This window comes from Cynocephalus volans, chromosome 3 (assembly GCF_027409185.1).
Source record: "Cynocephalus volans isolate mCynVol1 chromosome 3, mCynVol1.pri, whole genome shotgun sequence".
NCBI lineage: Eukaryota > Metazoa > Chordata > Mammalia > Dermoptera > Cynocephalidae > Cynocephalus > Cynocephalus volans.
In genome coordinates this window covers 156530755-156552882 of record NC_084462.1, presented here as the reverse complement: position 1 = coordinate 156552882, position 22128 = coordinate 156530755, and the positions used below count along the sequence as shown (strand labels likewise).

Below are 22128 nucleotides of genomic sequence, written 5' to 3'. Positions count from 1 at the left end.
AATGGTTCTCCCTAGAAATTTGCAATCATGGCTTCATAATACTATCACCTGGACAGCTGTTAGTATGTACCAATACTTAACTCTGGTGGGGCCAGGGCATAAATATGATTTACTATATGTTACTAATATGCAGCCAGTGTTAAAAATACTGCCATACTGTAAGATAGTACATAAGATAATGCTTGTCAGAACACGGTGGATAGGAGGGGAGGACTCAGGGTAGACAAAATTAACCTAAAAGAAATTATTAGAGAATTAGTTTGAAAGTGGTCTGACAATAATGCAATTGGATTTGCAAGAGGGAAACCAATTCAGACTGAGAGAACAGATTTATTAGAAGATGTTAGAACTTACAATAAACACGATTTCATTTTTTCAGTGCATGCATTTGTGTGTGTGCCTACCATGTGGTATGTTCTTAATACTGACAAAGATGAACATAAAGTACCTATTTGTAAGAGCCAACTTAGGAAGTACAAGTTAGTAAACAGGCAATTACAATATAAACTAGGAATCTAAATCAGACTGAGGGATAAAAGGGCTGGGAGTACCTCCTCCTAGTCTAGGTTAGAGGAAGGAAGACATAGCTAGAACAATTTAGGGACAGATTAAAGGCCATTCCAAAAGAAGGTAAGTTTTTAGGATAAGGAGGTATGAAAGAGCAAGCAGATATAGTCTGATTGGCCATGGACTGGTGTGAAAAAGTGGAGATAAGGCTAAAAAGGTAGGCAAGAGTAGATTATGAGGGATTTTCTTTGCTAAAAATGGAAATTTATGATTTTTTAATCAAAGTTTTTAGAATGCTTTATAAGCAGGAGTCATTAAGTGGGGCCTGAAGAAAAAATGTAGGTGGAACACCAACTTTGAAGAAAAAAAAATTACATCCTCTAATTGAAATTTAGAAGTTCCTCCACATAAATGTAGGAAATTATCCACACTAGTGGATTAGAGTGACTTCATTAGTAAAAGTCATAATACATCTTTTTTCATGTTACTTTAGAATTGCCCCAAGTATCTCAAAATACTGACAATAGTTAATCATTCTTTGAAATTATGGTAGTAATTAGACCTGCTGCTAGGTCTTGTTTCTTAATGTGTTAATAAAGAAGCACATATTCTTGTATTATACCTCTAAATTTTTATTGTTATGCTGCTCCTACGGGAATGCTTCCTAATTTTGGCTAGTGTGTTGGTCCCCAGATTGCATGCTCTGCCCTCCTTCCCCTTATAGATAATAATCCAAGTATGGAAAGATCCAGCCTCAAGCATAGGGTCCATGTCTGTTCAGAAACAGACCCATACAGGGCCAAGCCCGTGGCGCACTCGGGAGAGTGCGGCGCTGGGAGCGCGGCGACGCTCCCGCCACGGGTTCAGATCCTATATAGGAATGGCCGGTGCACTCATTGGCTGAGTACCGGTCACGAAAAAGACAAAAAAAAAAAAAAAAAAGAAACAGACCCATACAACCTGTGAGGAAGCCCAGGCAAGCTACCAACTTTAAGCAAACAGTCCATTACTTCTAAATATGACTGGATAATCAAAGATCACCAAATATTTGCTGATATGTGACTGTAAAACTAAAGAGAACAAGATGAACAAGCAGAACTAATCCAGAAGAATTAAATATAAAGTAAAAAACAGAAACTTTAAACAAAGATAGTCTGAAAGATTTGAAAAGGCATTACACACAAAATGTGAAAATTAATCAGACAGCAAAAACAGTTCTTGGATATTAAAATCATACTTGCCAAAATAAAAAAATAAATCAAACAACCCTCTCCTGCAGTGGTAATAAATAATAAAATAGACAAGGCTGAAGACCAATTTAGAGTTTTAGAAGAAAAAGTTAAAGAAATCTCCAAGAATGTAAAGCTACGAGACGAGCTCAAAAGTATGAAAAAAGTAAAGAAATATGGATGCTATAGCCAAAATTTATCTAACAGAAGTTCCACAAGGAGAGGAACGGAGGATAACAGGAATATTTCTCACAGTTGAAAGACCTAAATCTTCAGACTGAAAGAACTCATCCACTGCAAAACCAAAATAATGAAAAATGACACACCTGAACACATCCTGATAAAGTATCTGAGCTCTAAATATAAATGAATCTTGTAAAAGTTTTCAGAGAGGTGGAAAAACCCCAAAACCCCAGGTTATATGTGTTCTAAGTAAATCCAAAGACCTCTTTCATTATAAGCTATACAATGTGATTACTTACAACAGTAATTACCACAAATTTACAGACAGAAATTGCAAATCCCACATATTTTCTGATAATAGAACATGACATTGGGCTGGCCCATGGCTCACTCGGGAGAGTGTGGTGCTGATAACACCAAGGCCCCGGGTTCGGATCCCATATAGGGATGGCCGGTTCACTCACTGGCTGAGCGTGGTGCTAACAACACTAAGTCAAGGGTTAAGATCCTCTTACCGGTCATCTTTAAAAAAAAAAGAACATGACATTGCAAAAAACGGGTGAACTCTGGGTATTTATTTGAAGAATCCTTCTAAAAAGCACACATATCCTCAAAATAATATAAATTTCTCTAAATAACTAGGGTGCCTTATTTTGATAATCAATTACTGAACTGTACTGCTAAGCAGTAATGTCTTCAGTGGCTACAAAAGTTTGTGGGACTAAGTAGTCCCTGATTGCTGTGCTATTTGAATTCCAGTGTCTGTTTTCCATCATTTCCCCTTGTATTGAGATTATCAGTTGTCATTTCTTACAAGTCTTAGTGTATTTATTTTGTGAATTATCCCTCCTCCACTTTTTCTAATCTAATAATTCTATTTTCTGGTCTAGAAAACAGATAATCATATCGTCACAATTGTGTTTAAAGTGAAAAGACATCAGTAAGGGCCTTCGTTGGAGAAGAATAAAGTTTAGGGCATCTGGTAAGATTGCTCAAAGATATTTATGGTTTAATTTTTGGTTATAGGAAATGTTACAAAGTGCTGAGTGTTAATGATCAATTCTGGAAAAATTAGGTATTATATCATGTTTTCTGTAAGACCCTTTCTATCAAAGATTTTACATGAAGACTTTTATAAAGCTGCTTTTCTTCTTTTGCATGTACTTTCTCCTAATCTTGTGATCCAGTCCTAAATGCATAAATTTAGCAAATCCCCACCTGTCCTGAAAGAGGCGTGTGGCCAGCATATAATTCATGGAGGTCTTATGCTCAAGGTAGGCCCTGAAAGACAACAAAAGAAACTGTTATTTCTTGAGCTTAGTTAAGAAGAAAACACAGAAAGAAAACCATGAATCAAGCAAAGAACTAACAGGTTATTTATGTACTGTTTCTAAAGAAATATATTGTTTCTAAAGTGGAAAAGGAGGGAACAGTTGCTTAAATTAAAATTATAAGATACTAGAGGAGCAGCAAATAGAATAAAATGAAAAGAATAAAGAAAAAGAGGACTTAATTTATGATAAGCCCACTGCCAATATCATTCTGAACAGTGAAAGGCTGAAAGCTTTTCCCTTAAAGACAGGAACTAGACAAGGATGCCCACTCTCACCACTCCTATTCAACAGTGTTCAAAGTACTAGCTAGAGCAATCAGAGAAGGAAATAAAGAGCATCCATATTGGAAAAGATGAAGTCAAACTGTCCCTGTTTGTAAATAATATGATCCTACGTATTGAACAGCCTAAAGCCTCTACAAAATCAACACACAAAAATCAGTAGCATTTCTATACTTCAACAGTGAACATGCAGAAAAAGAAATCAAGAGAGCAAGCCCATTTACAATAGCCACCAAAAAAATAAAATACTTACGAATAAAGTTAACCAAGGATGTGAAAAATCTCTATGAAGACAACTACAAACCACTGTTGACAGAAATTAAAGAGGACACAAGAAGATGGAAAGATAACTCATGCTCTTGGATTGAAAGAATTAACATTGTGAAAATGTCCATATTACCCAAAGTGATCTACAAATTCAATGCAATTCCCACCAAAATTCCAATGACATTTTTCTCAGAAATGGAAAAAAACTATCCAGACATTTATATGGAATAACAAAAGACCACACATAGCCAAAGCAATTCTGAGCAAAAAAAATAAAGCTGGAGTCATAACACTATCTGACTTTAAACTATATTTCAAAGCTATAATAACCAAAACAGCATGGTACTGGCATAAAAACAGACACATGGATCAATGGAATAGAACAGAGAACCCAGAAATCAACCCATACACCTACAGCCATCTGATCTTTGACAAAGGCACCAAGTCTACACACTGGGGAAGAGACTGTCTCTTCAGCAAATGGTGCTGGGAAAACTGGAAATTGGATTAAAGATTTAAATATACGTCCTGAAACAATAAAACTCCTTAAAGAAAACATAGGGGAAACACTCCAGGAAGTAGGAGTGGGTACAGACGTCATGAACATGATCCCAAAGCACAAACAACTAAAGGAAAAAGATGGACTTAGAGAAAATTATATTAAGGGAAACAAGTCAGGCACAAAAAGAGAAATACCACATGTTCTCACTTATTTGTTGGAACTAAAAATAAATAAACACACAAACAAATAAATAGTGTGGAGAGGGGAGAAGACACAACAATCACTACACTTCCTTGAACTTGTTAAGACAAGTGAACAGATATGATGTAGTGGGAGGAAGGGGAGAGAGGGAGAGGGGAAAGAGGAATGGGTAAAGGGTCACGAAAATCAACTACAATGTATATCGAGAAGTTAAAATAAAAATAAATAAATAAATTTTAAAAAATTAAAAAAGAACAACAACAACAACAAAAAAAAACCCCTCTGATTTAGAGTGTGTGTCTGTCTGGACAAGCTCCAAAGCTTTTCATTGACTAAATAAAGATTTCTGACCAAAAAAAAAAAAGTAAAGAAAAAGGAAGAAAAGGCAGTATTTCTTAGGTTAATAAAAGATGATATACGAAATTCAGAAAATAAAATTGAAAGATGAGAATACCACCAAAATAATTACATACAGAAGAGGTCAACAAAAGTGAGAGAGAGGAGATACATAAAAAGCATTGCAAATATATATAGGAGACTGTTTTAATCATGCTATTTCTCAACTTAAGAGCTCTGAATGGCTCCCTCATGCCTGCTACAGGAAGCATACACTTTCTCTTCCAAACTTTCAAACATTTAATAATTTGTACCACCAATTCATTTACACTTTCTCCACACAGTTGCCCAACACTGATCCTGCAGTATGGCCAGACAAGTCTCCTCAGAATCCTTTCACACCACCGCTCCTACTGATTCTTTGCCTCTGACTTGACACCTTCTCCCTACACTCTCTCTACTTATCTATAATCTGTCCTTCAAGAAGCAGCTCAAGTCCACCCTGTTGTATGAAGCCTTCCCTTATTTGACTACTCTAAGTCTGTAGAGTTCCCTTGTCTGAACTGGTCTTTACTGTATGTCTGAGGGACCTGACACAGACTGTCTCAGAGTGAATTTTTTCTTCTAGGAAAGCTGCATGATGCACTGGGAAAAAAGTCTGAGGTCAGAATACCTGACTCAAGTCCCACTGTGAGATCATAAACAAGTCACATTACTTAACTGAACCTTAATTTCCTTGTCATTAAAATGTGAATGATAACAAGGATGTGTACAAAGTACACTGTAATTACAAAGAGCTTCACAATATGAGCTATTTTTATTACACTTATAAATAATTTCTCCATAAACATACTGTTAACTCTCAAAGGGCAGTAATCCCATCTAATATTTATTTTATACTCCGAAGAGCCAAACATAGTGCTAGACACTTGGTTGATGATAAATAAGTATTAATAAAATGGCATATTCATATGTTAGTAGATAAACACATCTCCTCCACTCTACATGAAGGCTGCTCAATTAGTTTAATATTCTTGGTCTCTGTCTTTTTTCTCAGAATGTACCAGGAGAAGTGGAGTGACTTACCAATCTGATTGGCAATCTAGGAAGAATAAACAAAACATGCTCCAATGAGCATGTCCCTTCTTTCGCTTGGGAGATAATCTCCCCATAGGAAGTACATATACTCTGCTGCTCCTATAGTCAGGTGCTCCCCATACATGGCACAGTCCAAACTTACCTACAAAGGGGCATGTAAGTCTGTTCCTGTTCAACAGGAAGTTCATTTGCTTGCAGACAGATATAATCAAGTCCCAACCTAGACTTTATCAGTAAGAAAGACTGTCTCCATCTTAGTCCTTGTCTTATCTCTCAGTTGGTTCAGAACCAAACCAGTATAGAAAGCTATCTGTCTTTATTAGACTCCCCTAAGAGACCTGAGCATTATTTGTAACTGATTCCTTATAAAAAGGTAGTCAAATTAAGGTCCCATCTCTCGAAATACTCGAAAGTGGAGTGTTCCACTTTCATTAATTAAAAGCTATGTTTTCTAGGAAATACAAAAACTCAACATATCAAAAATGTACTTCTATCTAACTGTGAAGAAAATCCAATCATTTTTTTTGTGGAACTCGTAGGATTTTACAAGGTGGAACTACACGGATAACATATTTTGCAAAATAAAAGGAAGAATTCTCTATGAATAGCTAGGCTTTCAAAATAAAACAAAATAAGCAAGCAAACAAAAAACTGCATTTTTTTTTCTCTCTTATTCCTCTAAGTTCTAGCTTTGTAATTAGAACCAAATGGAATTTGACCAGGGAACACTTCTCTCCTACAGCTGGTCCCCAGCTTACAATGGTTTGGCTTAAAATTTTTCGACTATACAATAGATTGGGAGGTAACCCCATTGTAAGGATAACCCATTGTAAAAAGTATCTGCACTTATGATGGTTCAACTTATGATTTTGAATAGGTTAATTGGGCTCTTAAGTGATGGACATTTCTAAACACTCCAACAGCAGAATACACATTTTTTTCAATGTACATGTTAACATTTACCAAGATAAACCATATTTTGAGCCATATAACAAATCAAAAAGACCTAGTTATACAAAGTATGTTCTCTGAACTCAGTAGAGGCAAACTGGAAATCAATAACAAAAAGACGTCTGGGAAAACCCCAAGTATTTGAAAACTAAATAAGATACTTCTAATAACCCTTTGGCAAAAAGAAAAACAAAAGAAAGTATTCTAAATAGAATGAAAACAAAACGTAACAATCAAAATGTGTGGGATGCTGTTAAAGTCGTACTTAGTGGGAAATTTACAGCACTAAACACTTACATTAGAAAAAAAGACCTCGAATCAATGACCTCAGCTTACACCTAAAGAAACTAGAAAAGCAAATGAAGATTAAAGTAAGCAGAAGACAGGAAATATTAAAGATTAGAGTAGAAATCAATGAACTATAACTCGAAAAGAACAGAAAAAAGAAATCAAAAGGTCTTCTCTGAGAAGATCAATAAATTTGATAAATCTCTAGCCAGAATAACCAGAATAAAGAGAGAGAAAAAAACCAAATGACCAATATAAAAAATGTGAGAGCAACATTTCAGATTCTATAGATATTAAAAGGATAAGGGAATAATATTATGAATAATTTTATGCTTATGACAATATAGACAAAATGGACAAACTCCTTAACAGACACCAATTACCAAAGCTCATTCTAGTAGAAATAGATAACCTGAATAGCCCTATATCTATTAAAGAAATTGAACTTCTGGTCCAAATGGCTTCAATACTGAATTCTACCAAACATTCAAGGAACAAATAATACTAATTTCACGTAAACTCTTCCAGTAAATTGAAGAGATAGGGATATTTCCCAACTTATTCTATGAAGCCAGCAATACTCTAAATCCAAAACCAAAGACATTATAAGAACTTCAGACCAATACCCCTTATAAACATAGATGTAAAAATTCTAAACAAAATTTTAGCAATTCAAATTCAATAGTACATAAAAAGGATAATACATCACAATTAAGTGGGGTTTATTCCAGGAATACAACATTGATTTAACATTCAAAAATCAATGTAATTCACTGTATTTACAAACCAAAAAAGAAAAATTATATGATCATCTCAAGAGATGCAGAAAAAGCATATGACAATTCCACATCCATTTCTGACAAAACCTTTAGCAAAGAAGGAATAGAAAAGAACTCCCTCAACCTGATGGAGGTCATCTATGAAAAACCTAGAGCTAACATCATACTTAATGGTGAAAGAATGAATGCTTTTCCCTAAGATCAGGAGCAAGACAGGAAAGATTACATTCACTAGTCCTATTCAGCACTGTGATAGAGGTTCTAGCTAATGCAATCAAGCAAGAAAAATGAAATAAAAGACATCTATATTAGAAAGAAGTAAAACTGTCTTTATTCACAGATAACATAATTATCTATGTAGAAAATCCAAGGGAATCTACAAGAAAGCTACTACAACCCATAGATGAGTTTAGCAAGATTGTAGGACACAAGATCAATATGCAAAAGGCAATTATATTTCAATATACTAGCAACAAACAATCAGAAATTGAAATTAACAAAATGCTATCATGCATCAAAATACTAAATAGTTAGAAATAAATCTGAAAAAAGATGTAAAACACTGCTGAGAAAAATTAAAGAAGACCTAAATAAATGGGTAGATATACCTTGTTCATAGGTTGGAAGACTCAACATTGTTAAGGTGTCAACTCTCTTCAAATTGATTTAGAGAGTCAATGCAATTCCAATCAAATTTCCAAAGAGGCATTTGTATAGAAATTGACAAACTAATTATAAAATTCATATGGAAATGCAAAATGACCTAGAAAAACCAAAAATAACTTGGAAGAAAAAGTTAGAACAAGATCTATTTTAAAGCTATGGTAATCAACACAGTGTGGTACTGTATTGGCACAAAGACAAATAGATCAGTAACTGTCCAGAAACAGACCCACAGACCAATTTTCCACAAAAGTGAAAAGGCAATTCAATGGAAATGAATGTTAAATCTTTTCAACAAAATATTGCTCAAACCATTATCTATATGAAAAAAAAGAACTTTGGTCTATACCTTGTAGCATATGGAAAAATTAACTCAAAATGAATCAAAGACTTAAATGTAAATCTTAAAACTATAACGCTTGTGGAAGAAAACACAGGAGAAAGTTTTGTGACTTGGGATAAGCAAAGATTTCTTAGATAAAACACCTAAATCATAGTTCATAAAAGGAGAAATACTGAACTTTAACAAAGTTAAAAAATTCTGCTCTTCAAAAGACAATGTTAAAAGGAAGAAAAAGACAAGTCACATGCTGGGAGAAAATCTTTTCAAAGCATATATCTGATAACGGACTTACATCCAGAATATATAAACTCTCAAAGCTCAATAGTCAGGAAACAAATAATCTCATTAAAAAATGAGCAAAATATTTGATCAAAGAAGATATGCAAATGGAAAATATGCACACAAAGAGATGCTCATCATCATTAGTCATTAGAGAAATGCGAACCAAACCACAATGAGATATCACTATACACCTCCTAGGGACTAAAATTAAAAAGACTGATCATACAAATTGTTGGTGAGGATGTGGAGAAACTGGAATTCTCATACACCTATGATGGAAAAGTAAAAGGATACAACCACCTTAGAAAACTTTATGGCAGTTTCTAAAAAAGTTTTACATACACAATATGATCCTAAGGGAAACAAACATGTCCATACAAGCTTTATTTGTAATAACCAAAAGCCAGAAACAACCCAAATGTCCATCAACAAATTCTGGTGTATGCCTATAATAGAATACTACTCAGCAATAAAAAGGAATTAAACCACTGATATATCCTACAGCATATAAGAATATAAAAATAACTATGCCAAGTAGAAGTGGCCTGTGGAATTCTATTTATGTAAAATCCTAGGAAATGCAAATTAATCTTTAGTGACATAACTGAGATCAGTAGCTGCCTAGGGACGGGGGGTGGGGGGGAAAGGCAGGAGAGAGAAACTACAAGGGACCCAGAGAAATTTGTGGAGGTGATGTTTGTTATCTTGTTTGTGGTAGTAGTTTCACAGATATACACATATGTTAAAACTTATCAAACTGTATACTTAAAATATGTGCAGCATATTGTATGTCAATTACATCTCAATAAACCTGTTTAAAAAAAATACCACTAAAAGTCACCCAAAAGCATGAAATAGTGATAAATTCAGAAAAACATATCCAGTGTAAAGACTTTTACACCGAAAATTATAAATCGTTGTTAAAAGAAATCAAAGAAGATTGAAATAAATGGAGAGAGAGATCATATTCATGAAATGGAAAACTCAATATTATTAAGATGTCCACTCTCCCAAAATTAATACATACACTCAATGCAATCCCAATCAAAAGCCAGCAAGGCTTTTGTGTAGAAATGGACAAAGTAACTCTAAAATACCTTTGGAAACACAAAGGATGCAAAATAGTCAAAATAATTTTGAAAAACGACAAAGTTAGAAGACTCACACTACCGAATTTTAAGGCTTAGTATAAAGCTACAGCAATCAAGACAGATATAGATCTGTGAAACTGAATAGAGCCCAGAAATAGGACCACACATATATTTCAATTCATTTTCAACAAAGATACTGGCATAATTAATGAGATAATTTCAACAAATAATGATGAAAAAAATGGGTAATCTGGAAAGAAATGAATCCTTACCTCACACTACACACAAAAATTAATACATATCATAGACCTAAATATAAAATCTAAAATTATAGGACATCCAGAAGAAAACATAAGAGAAAAAATTGCCAAGTTGGGGATGCTAAGGATTTCTCACCCAGGAAACATGAAATGCATTAGCCCTAAAAAATCTGGTCAACTAGACTTCACTTCTGTTCAAAAGCCACTATTCTAAAAATGAAAAAGCTAGCCACACACTTGGAGAAAATATTCACTATATAGATATCTGAGAAAGGACTAGTAACAAGTCCTTTACAATGCAGTGATAAGAACATTAAAATCCTAAATTTAAAATGAAAAAAAAGAGATAAATAGCAAACACCACATGAATAGATGCTCAGTATCGTTATTCATCAGAGAAAAGCAAATTAAAAACACAAAGAGATACATTACACAGCCAGTAGACTGCCTAAAGTTTAAAAGCCTGGCAATATCAAGTGTTGGCAACAATGGGGACCATTCCCAATGGGTAACTTTCATACATCATTAGTAAAAATGTAAAATCATACTACCGCTCATAATATGACCCACATATTCCACTCCTAGATATTCACCCAAGAGAAATGAAATCATAAGTCACACAGGTAATTGTACATGAATGTTCACAGCAGCTTTCTTCATAATAGGCCAAAACTGGACACAACACAAATGTTCCACAACAGGTGAATGGGTAAACAAATTGTGGTATACTCACACAATGAAACAGTACATAACAATCATAAGAAATGAACTACTACTTCACACAACACCACAGATAAATCTCAAAAACACTATGCTGAACAAAAGAATCTGGACACAAAAGAGTACACACTGTATGATTACATTTATATGAAATTCTAGAAAAACTACAGTGACAGAAAGCAGATCAGCTGACGTCTGAGGCCTGGGGTTACGGGGGTGATTAACTGTAAAGGAGCACAAGGGGACTTATGGAGGTGATGAAAATACTTTCTATCTTGATTTGGTGGTAGCAGTGGTTAAACTGGTGTTTATATTTGTCAAAAATCATCAAACTGTACACTTAAAATGGATAGATTTTATTGCATTCGAACTAGATCTCAGTGATGATTAAAAATAAACAATATAATGTTTAGGCACACATACAGAAGACAACTTTTTTTTCCCCCCCAAATCAAGGTAATGATAAACACAAAATTTATGACAATGTCTAACCCTGGGTTAAAGGACTAGTTAGGAGGGGGGCAGGAGATTAAAAAAAGGGAGGAATAATACACAGGTAGATTAAATTACCATTAATGATCTAGTTCTTGGGCTGGGTAATATTCGTCATATTATAAATAAACAAACAAACAAAATAAGAAAGGTACCATGTGGGGAACAATGATGACAGTGTATCACAAGTAATCTAATTCTATATACCTGAGGTACAGATTTAAAAAGAAAAATAAGGTAGTCACCTCACCCATATATTTCCCATGTCTCGGATGTAGGAAATATGCGAATAAATCCACCTCTCCGATCATTCTCTTCTTTTACCCTCCGTAAAACTTTGATCTAGATGGAAGAAGAGAAAATAAAGTAAAATGAGTACAGTTGTATGCCGCACAACAACGTTTTGGTCAACAACGGATTGCATATAAATGGTGGTCCTACAAGATTATAACAGCTATACCATATAGCCTAGGTGTGTGTTAGGCTACACCATCTAGGTTTGCATAAGTAAAATCTAGGATGTTCGCACAACAATGAAATTGCCTAACGAAGAATTTCTCAGAACATACCCTTGTCTTTAAGTGATGTGTGACTGTACTTATTTTGAAAACTGGAATCCATGTGGCTACGGGACAAAGGGAGAGGGTTATGGCACAATATGAAAGAAATATGAAGGGAAGAATTAATTCCATTTAAGGTGCTTCCTAAGAAGAAATTTCTTCCATCTTGAATCTTTCTCTTTTCAATGTAAGATATGAGTTTGTCATGAATATTATGAATCACACACAAACTTTCCCTGAACCTGAATCTGTGCTAACCCACAGAGACCTGAAATGGATTTATCCTTACCTCCTCCATTGACAGACCAAGCACAGAACCACCTAACTTCCCAGGCACCTTCTCCCGAGCTGAGCCCACAAGGTTTTTCATTTCTGCATCACTGGCAGAGAGTGGACGTGCATGCTAGAAAAAGAAAATAAAAAATTTAAAAAATTAAGAAAATTAAAAGACAACAAAACAGTTTTCATCATCTTTCCTCATTTCCTTGTTTATTCCCTCAACATCATTATCTTTCTTAATACGTATAGCTCAAATCCATAGCCCATTTTCTGTAATTAATCTCTTAGCCTGAAGCTAGTAAACTCAAGGCAAGAAGATAAAACAGAATAGTAGAAAAACACTATGGATGGAGAGAGAAACAGGTAGAAAAAAAGAAAGATGTCCACATAACTTTCAGTAATTATATTCTTTTCAGCACCGGGGAAGGGGAGTTAGGAGAATAGAGACATAAGACAAAAAACCAAGAAACAATCTATTATGTCATAGACTGAAAAAGGTAGGCTGTGGGATGTTTTAGAACTTGAGGGGGGAAATACTGAGATGAGAGTCATCAGTGACACAGAAAAGAGCTGTGACCAAAAGACTACAAAAACACTGGGCTGCTGGACTTCAAGAGACCCAGAGCAAGGATGACTGCTGTGGGTACGCCAAGGAGGCAGCCAAATGGGTCACATTCATCACTGATCCCAAAGGATGATCTGGGCTATTTCAGCTTCTGAAAGATGATCAGGGAGGTCATCAGAATACAAAAGTTTTAAGTGATTTTGATTTTATATGAACAGAGAAATAGGAAGATAACAAAGGAAATCAAATGGTATGAAGTATGATGATATACTATTATTGAGATAGATGAAGTGACAGATAAAATAAGACAAGTCTACCCAATAGAGAGGATAAGAAATAATTCAAGAACGATTGGTATAAATTGTCTTCTAATTCCTAGAAGTAATGTCAACCAGAGATAAGCCACCCCATTGTCAGCAGCTATTATTTGTCTTTTTCTATGTGTAGATTGTCTTTGGAAAGGCATTTTGGTAACTAACTTTTGGCCTTTGCTGCCATATCCATTGTTACAGATTGAATGTTTGTGTCCCTCCAAAATTCGTATGTGGAAGCCCTAACCCCTATGTGATGACACTCAGAATAGAAGATAACTAGGGTTAGATAAGGTCATGAGGGCGGGACCCTGGTCTAATGGGATGGGATCAGTGCCCTTACAAGAAGAGACACCAGAAGGAAGCCACCTACAAGCCAAGAGAAGAAGCCTCAGCATGAACCCTTCTTTGCTGGCACCTTCATCTTGGACTTCCTAGTCTTCAGAACTATGAGAAATAAACTTCTGTTGTTTAAGCCACCCAGTCTGTGATATTTGCTATGGCAGTCTGAATAGACAAATGTGCACAAATAACTGAATGGTTTTACCTTTGGACACAGGGAGACCAAATCTTCACAGGTATACAAATCTTCAAAGTTAACATGGGAGTTATAAAAACTAGATTTTCTGACAGGCAACTGCATGTTGAGATACTTATATAAAGAAAAAACATGAGACTAACAGATATAAGCAACATGTGAAGACAGGGACTTTTATTTGTTTAGCTTTTATTGTGGTATCTTCAACATCTAGAACAGTACTTGGCATGGAGTAGATCAGTAAATACTTGTTGAACAAATAAATAATTGAATGAATGTGCTGACATACAAATCAATCGTGGTTAGAATTAAAATTTGCAGAGGATTTTGGGAAATATTTTAATTCCCTTTAATCTCTGTGAATACATTAAACAGTAAATGTTAGAATGAGAGCAGAATAATGGGGAAATTGAGATTTAGGAATGAAACCAATATAAGTAGTCCAATCATTAAATGTGAATGCTTATTTAGTGTATAATTTGGAAAAAACAAAATTATAAATTGATGAGTTGAGGACTTTTCTCATGATCATATACTACTTATTGTTTGCCACAAAGTGCTTATCTAGTTCATATGTGACAGTGTGGCTCTGATTATAAAGGCACTGGCAGTAAATTCTCCAAAGTCAAGTAGACCTTCTTACCTGACATTATTTAAGGATACTTTCAAGTTGTCTTGAATTATGTAAGGAGAGAGTAAGAAGTAAGCATGCATTTAAATGATATAATAAAAATAAAGATTTTTATTAAGCATTTTAGAATAGAAAGAATGCTAAAGTGTTGATAAACTAAAATCTTTATTATCCATTAGAATAGTTTTAAGGAATGCATGATTGTACTTGTAGGAACAATCACTATTGAATGACATCTAATAAGCACCTCCAATTGGGGTTTTTGTTTTGTTTTTTTTTTAATGGTTTTTAATATTCCTGGCTTCTAGGAATTGAGATAATGATGTTGTAACCTTCCTCTACTACCTACCTAATGCAGCTCCTGTAAACAATGAATTAGCACCCCCAAACTCTTAAACTTCTCTGCCAATCACTTTCAAAGAAGCTGTCTCTCATACATATTCACAACCACTCCTTTGTTACAGCCCTAATTCTAGCTCTTGCTACTGCATGCACATATGTGAACTGTTTGGGGTAGAAGGCATATGGGAATTCAGGCCTGTGCTTCTGGCTGGGCTATTTCAGAGGTTTGAGAAAGGAAGGCATGTGACCTGAATTACAGACATAGGTGAGAGAAAAGGCAGAGAAAGAGAGAAGGGGAGAAGAAACGATAAGAAGGAAAAAAATAAAAAGCAATGTTTGAGTGTCAAGAAGACACACTTGGAGATTAAAAGCAAAGCAAAGAAAAAAAGGAATTTGACTGATTTGAAAGGCTATCAGGACTATCAAAAACAAGAGCAAAACAGTCCAAATGCAAGCTATTCTCTGGGTGGTAGATATAATAAATCCACATATTACAGTGGTTTTACTGAATGCACTGAGAAAATAAGGCTCTTCTGAACTTAAAGAAAACCACTGCCTCTGGCTACATGACACACGATTTAAACTACCAGGTGCTCAGATAAATTTTACACTGCCGAATAACTGTCTAGGTAAGAATTCTGACAAAGATGTTAAATTATCATTAGTACACTACCCAGAAAAGAAACCTTCATGTATCTAAACATTATTGCTCAGGAAGAACTGACTGAGAATGTGAAATTATTGAAACAAGGAACCACCAGTCCCCATTTAAAGCAGTAAGAAACAGATGTTGAATCAGAAAAATAACTCTTAGCCTAAAGAAAGCCTGCAAGTATCAGTAATGAAAAGAATTCGACAAAATGTAGAACATGAAAAAGGGTGATATATCCTAAAAGATATCATAATTGAGGGGCAAAAAATAAAATCTGTTTGACAGAGAATACATGCAAAGAATAAAAACCTCCCAATGCAGTTTCACAAAGTTTGGAATTCTTCATTAAAAGCAAAGGAATAGCTTAACGTATATGTGACACATCTTGCCATCAAGAAATTAAATGGTAAAAATCAAGTTTAAAAAGAAAGATGAATTAATGAAAGAAAATAAAAAGGACCACACATCAATAAATCTCGGTGGATATGATCAAAAAATGGCTTCTAAGAGAAGTGTAATAATCAGAGGTATACTTTGAAATTGGGGGGAGAAAAAAGAAAGTAAGTAAGTAGGCTTGTGCTACAGTAAAAAAACAGATATGCTACATCTGGAAATTTGGAATAAATATAAATTGGCAGGTCTGAGAGACACGCATCTTGTTATTAAGGGAATTTGCTTTTAAAACAAAAAAACTTACCAAAACCACTTACAATTATGTTTGAAAAATCATGAAGAACTGAGGAGGTACCAGAGGATTAGAAAAAAACAAATGAGGTACCAATCTTCAAAAATGTAAGAAGTATGCTCCTGGTGATTACCGCCTGGTAAGTCTAACTCGAATCCCTAGTAAAATAATGGAACAAATATTAAAAGAAAAAAATCCATAAACATTTAGAGTTTAATGCGCTCATGAAGAACAGTAGTATTGAGACTGCTTTATTTTAAAACATGCTTTTAAAGTATGACTTTTAGGACAAAATTACAAAAAAGGGGACTATAGAAAATATATTTAAATCTTTGGATTTTAGGGAAGCATTTGGAAAAATTTCATAAAATTTTAATTCTAAATTATATTTCCATGCAGGGGTTAGTGCTGTGATATAAGAAATAAAATACATTGACAAAAACTGGAAACAAAAGACATAACTGTAAGATAAATGGCAGTGAATCAAGTTAGGAAGTAATTTCCAGAATGGGTATTGATTAAGCATTATTTAGAATTTTCATTAATTTCTGGAAGGAAAAATAACATATAAAACAGCATTTGTGGATGACAGCAAATGTGAAAACCATGACCACAAATAGATGGGTATCAAAATAACACCAGATTTTGACAATGGAAAAAGGAAAATCAAAAAAGTGTGAAGGGGACTAAATCTTATGAGTGTATACCATGTATCCAGCACTATCCTAAATTTTTTACCATCTTTCTCACCATAACTCCATGTATGCATTAGTATCCCCATTTGGCAGATGTGAGATCTGGGCCTCAGAGAAATAAGAGAACTTGCCCAAGGTCTAACAGCTAGTTATTGGCAGAACTAAAATTTGAATCCAGCTCTCTCTGATTTATATTTAGTCTATGTTCTTTCCGCAATACCATGCAATACAATTTCTGGTGGGTAGAAACTGAACCACAGACATTCAAGGAAAGGGAGAAAAGTAAATAAGAGGTAATGGATCAGAAAGGAAAAGACACACAATGGGCAAAGAACTAAGAGATTTCATAATCTGACAGCAACAGAAAAAGAAAACTTGACATAGTCTAAATGGTCAAAGCAGAGAATTTTTTTTTTTTTTTACTTAGCTTTGATGAAACTACTGTGGAGTTGAGAGTGCCTCATTAACAGAAAAACAGTGACAAAGTAGAACATTGCAAAGAACAGTGAGAGTCAAAGAACACAACATATATAAAGCTGGCTGAATAAAGCCAGAAAGGCTTTTTGTTATTTAAGCAGTGTTCAAAGGCATAACGACTAGAGCGAGGCCTTGTTCTCCAACAAGGCTACTGCAACCTATGGCAATTCAAGCAATGCAGCTAGATGTAATGGAATTAAAATGGACAAAAGAGAAATTAAGATTAGAAATACATATCAAAGATATTTCTTTGTAGTCAAATTTGAGAAGGCTACGAAATGGTACTTTTAATGTTCTCCTTAAGTAGATTATAGATTAGTTCAAGGGACATTTAGAATGTAAGCTCTTTGAAGTCAACACGCTTGTTTGTCTTTTTTGCCATGGACAGCTGTTAGAACACTTGGGTACTTCCTAAATATAAAACACTACTTATTACAGAGTTTTGAATTCTACCAACTAAACATCAGAACCCATATTACAGAACCACATTAAGCAGTTACCAAATACTAGACAAGGCATTCAGTAAGTCTTTTTTCATTTCTTGGAGTCATATAAACCACATAAATCACTTTATCAGAAACAGTAGCTAAGAAAGTTACAATTCAAGCTTCCAAGCTTACAGAAAATACATCAGAGAGAACAAATGCCAAAATAAACATACTGGAGCTTTTTGCTAAATAACTAATAGTTGCAGTGACACACATATATGAGAACATCAACATCCTTCATACCAAAGCATCAAATAGCAGGAACAGGACCCCAACTGCTAGTCTATTACTTCAAAAATATGTTTAAAAAAAAAAAGAAAAAGATCTGCGTACAAGAAAGTGACAGTTAATCTCAAATACTGCTAACAAGAACAGTAAGAGAGCAAATGCTGATCATTCAGAGAGAAAGATTTTTGTGTTTATTTTAAAGGTGGCATCTGAGACACTAATTATGGCAGAGTTTCTAAGATTCATAAACTGCAAATCACTACATATATGAAATGTCATTTATTAAGAAGCTCAAATATAGCCCAATACCCAATGTAAAAATGTTTCCAATATTAAGCCTCTGACAATAGCATGTTTCATAAGATGACTGAACAAAACAAAGTTCATTTGTGAACTGTAACATTTCCTTTCTAGAATATTTTGGTCAAAGTGATAAATTTGTCTCTAAGTCCTATTCATCACTTAAATTCAACTGATTCCATCACAGCATAATCACCATGAGGAAAAGAGGATTCATAAGTTCCTGCATCCTCTGCTCTTATATTCAATAACCAAGAAGACCTCTGTGCATTTGTTTTCATTTATTCCATTTTATGTTAACTGTGCATAAGCAGGTACATAAAATATGTACCATAAAAGACTAAAGCTAAAAGGCTTTGCATATGGGGAATGGAGATAAAATTTGAATGAAGTCTCCAAATGATCCAGAACTTACCTGCTTGGTGTTTGTTGACTGAAACTGAGCAGATACTGGACGCTATAAAAGACAGAAAAATGGAATAAAGCCTTATCTTCTCCTAACATGCCTATATTTTCCATCTCCTATATCTATGATATAAAAACGCAAAAAATAATCTCTAAGCAGAGACCAAAAGCAAGAGCCCTACACTTTCTGGTTGGAAAGTTAGAGCATTTATTATTTTTCACAGTTTTCTCCAATGCCATATGTATTGCAGCTTCAACTTTTTACCACTAAGGGCACAATCCTACTGCCAGACACTGAAGATCTTGAAGTTAACTAGCCTACCTAAAAAATTTGTTCCACGCAGTACACATAACTAATCTACAGTTCCTTTAGTCTTTACAGAAGTGTCCTGCTTATGGATGAACTCATGCGATTACCTACCAGTTAGCAAAACAAATGTTGAATAGATTCTCTACAATTTGCAAAGAGTTGCCAATAAACGCTGATAGACACGCTAAGAAAAGGGATTAATTCATCCAAGACTGGCATACAGCTACCCCTTGAAGTGAAACTTGGAGGAAACCATGTTAAGGCTGCACAGAAACATTTCCAATCCTTCATACACTATCCTGCAGCTCTTGCCACAGATACTGCAGGAAACAATTTGTGAAGGAATGTGATTGCCTAAATTAAGTTTTCATAGTATACCTAGGTTAATCCTCTACTTTTTCTTATTAAAAATTAAAGAAAACCCTTTGATCTGTGATGATGTACTGATCAAGTACAACTCTGTTGCCTGGTTTTATTTCTAATCCAAGATAACACCCCTTTAAATATAGTACACCCTGTTCCACATCACAATACTAATTAGGGAATCATTACAGAGCAGGAGGTCACAGATAGGCAGCCCACAGACTGAATCCAGCTCAAAGTCATGTTAGGTTTGGCCTGCAAAGTATTCTTTTTTTTAAACAAACAAATTGCTGATATTGAAAAGTAAGATTTCTGCCTTCTCTTGACAATAGGGAGATCTCACAACTCTTGGCCCACACTTACACATTGCAGCAATCAGCTAGAGCACATTAGTAAAACAGCAACCCCTTTTAGATGAGGCATGCATTCTCCAGTTTACCTCAGTCACATCACTCTTAGCTGTTATACCTGTCCCATATTTACTCAAATTACCTGCATGCAGGCCCTATAGGCATTTGGATTTGAAAACCCTGTTCTAATGAAAAGTTATCTGAATAAATAATAGTATATGAGTTTGGCAAACAGAAATAGCACTACTTTAAATGAGACCAGCAAGCAACAGGAAGAAGAGGAGGCAGAGGAGTTGAAAAAGAAGGGAAGAAATTAAGAAGCGTGGAGGGCTAAAGTGGAGGCGGGAAGGGATAGAAGGAGACGAGAAAAAAGGGAAAGAGAAAGGGGAGGTGGAAAACAAGCTGTTCTGACTTCAAAGAGCTTACAATCTAGCACAGGAGTAATGGACAACTTAAAAGCAACAAATCAATGAATGCAAAACAATGCTATGCAATATAGAACAGGTAGATAATGTTGAAACAAAAAGTAAAGATCATGAAAGAGTGGGATGAATTTAATAAGAAAAGATTTCCAAAACTTCTGAGCAGGTGAGGTAATCAAACCAGATGGGAAGAGAGGAGGAAGGTGGATCTTTTAAATAAGAAGAAATATCAAAGGCAAAGAAACAAAAGTAGAAACTATCAGGGTCAAAACAGGCAGGGACTGATTAAATGATGGAATGAGTACATAGGATTAGCTGATCAGTTTAATACAGTATACACAAAGACTGGAGCAATGCTTGATCAAATGGTATTTCAGCATACACAAGTTTCTTTAGGCATTTATCTCATTTAGCCTCAACCAATAACTCATGATCATTAAGAATCCTTTTGAAGAGAATCGCTTGTAGAGAAGATCCTATTACAATGTAGCATCTTCTTTATGAAGATAGACTGAAGATCAGAAAGAATGCACTAATGACTAAGAATTAGTAAGCTCCCTCTCTGTGCTGTGTTTATGAGCATATCAATCTGAGAAAAAAAGGGTGATTTTGAAAAAAGAGAGAGGAAAAAGGAAAGATTTTTTTAAAAAGTCAAGAGAAAAGACAACAAAAAGCAGGGAGTAAATTTGTTGGAAAGCATTAAAAGCATAAGCTGTTAGCCACAGCTGAATGTAACTGCCTCCCGCCTAGATTAATCCCCAAATCTCCTGCTCTAAGTGACTTCATATCCATAGAGCTTCAGCTTCCTCAGTTACGTTAGCTGCCACTTCCCAGTAAGCCTCTTTGGGCTACCTGCTGCTGATTTTGCTTACCTGAGGTTTCTGGAAAGGGTTTCGCCTGGAAGACTCAATGGTGGGATAAATTGGCCGAGTTGATGCCCGCTGGGCAGGATCTTGGCATACAAATCCTGAATGGGGAACGGGCAACATTAAAACCTACCATTTTCTAAGAAACTAGCAGGTTTGGCCACACCTTTTCTTTAGATGTACAAACTCGGTTTCACTGTCATAAACGTTACAGAAATCCATTCTCAAGAGGATTACACAGAACTCTCCCATACACACACACTGCTTCAACTTTGAACTACTATAGCTGGAGAGAACAAGAAAGGAAAATATACAGATAAATCAACCTTACTGGTTGGGTAGCTGAAATGTGATTATGATTTAGAAAGAGATGTAGATTTTTGATGAACCTCAAAATAAATGTGCCAATCACCATTTAAAAACACATAGTTGTTAATAAAAACAAGTTATTTTAAAGTGACTTCCTGGATGACTGAAAAATAATGTTTTTAACCAGAGGAATCCAAAAGAAATTGAGGGGTCTTGTCCTGTTACATGATCTACTTCTGGAACTGCCAAAGGTGATCTATTAGCAACTTTCAAAATGGACTTTGTAGATTATCTATGGCTTAAGAAATTGGACTTTGGCTAATTTCACTTACTTCCTAAAAAGAAGATTTCCATCAAAGGAGAGTAGAGTAGCTAAGTTTTACAGCATTTGCTGGTACATCAAGTACTGGTTCATCTCAATAATATTTTATTACGTCTTTTTAGAGTACTTAAAAAACAACAACAAACCCACAACACACCCATCTGACTGCCCATCTCCATTTCAAAGTTTTGGCTTATCTACTTAAAATGGGATTTCTGCCTTG

At 34.9% G+C, this 22128-nt stretch overlaps 1 protein-coding gene across 10 annotated transcripts in view; it reads right to left on the bottom strand.

The window, feature by feature from the left end:
* The window catches only part of TTLL5 (tubulin tyrosine ligase like 5), a 282889-nt gene that overhangs the window by 180322 nt on the left and 80439 nt on the right, over positions 1-22128 (bottom strand). For all 10 annotated transcript variants that reach the window (XM_063088853.1, XM_063088855.1, XM_063088861.1 and 7 more), the window contains exons 15-18: positions 21281-21375; positions 12657-12770; positions 12058-12149; positions 3138-3200 (exon numbers count right to left, since the gene is read on the bottom strand). In XM_063088853.1, coding sequence (XP_062944923.1) covers positions 3138-3200; positions 12058-12149; positions 12657-12770; positions 21281-21375 — 364 coding nt within the window. The remainder of the gene's footprint in view (positions 1-3137; positions 3201-12057; positions 12150-12656; positions 12771-21280; positions 21376-22128) is intronic.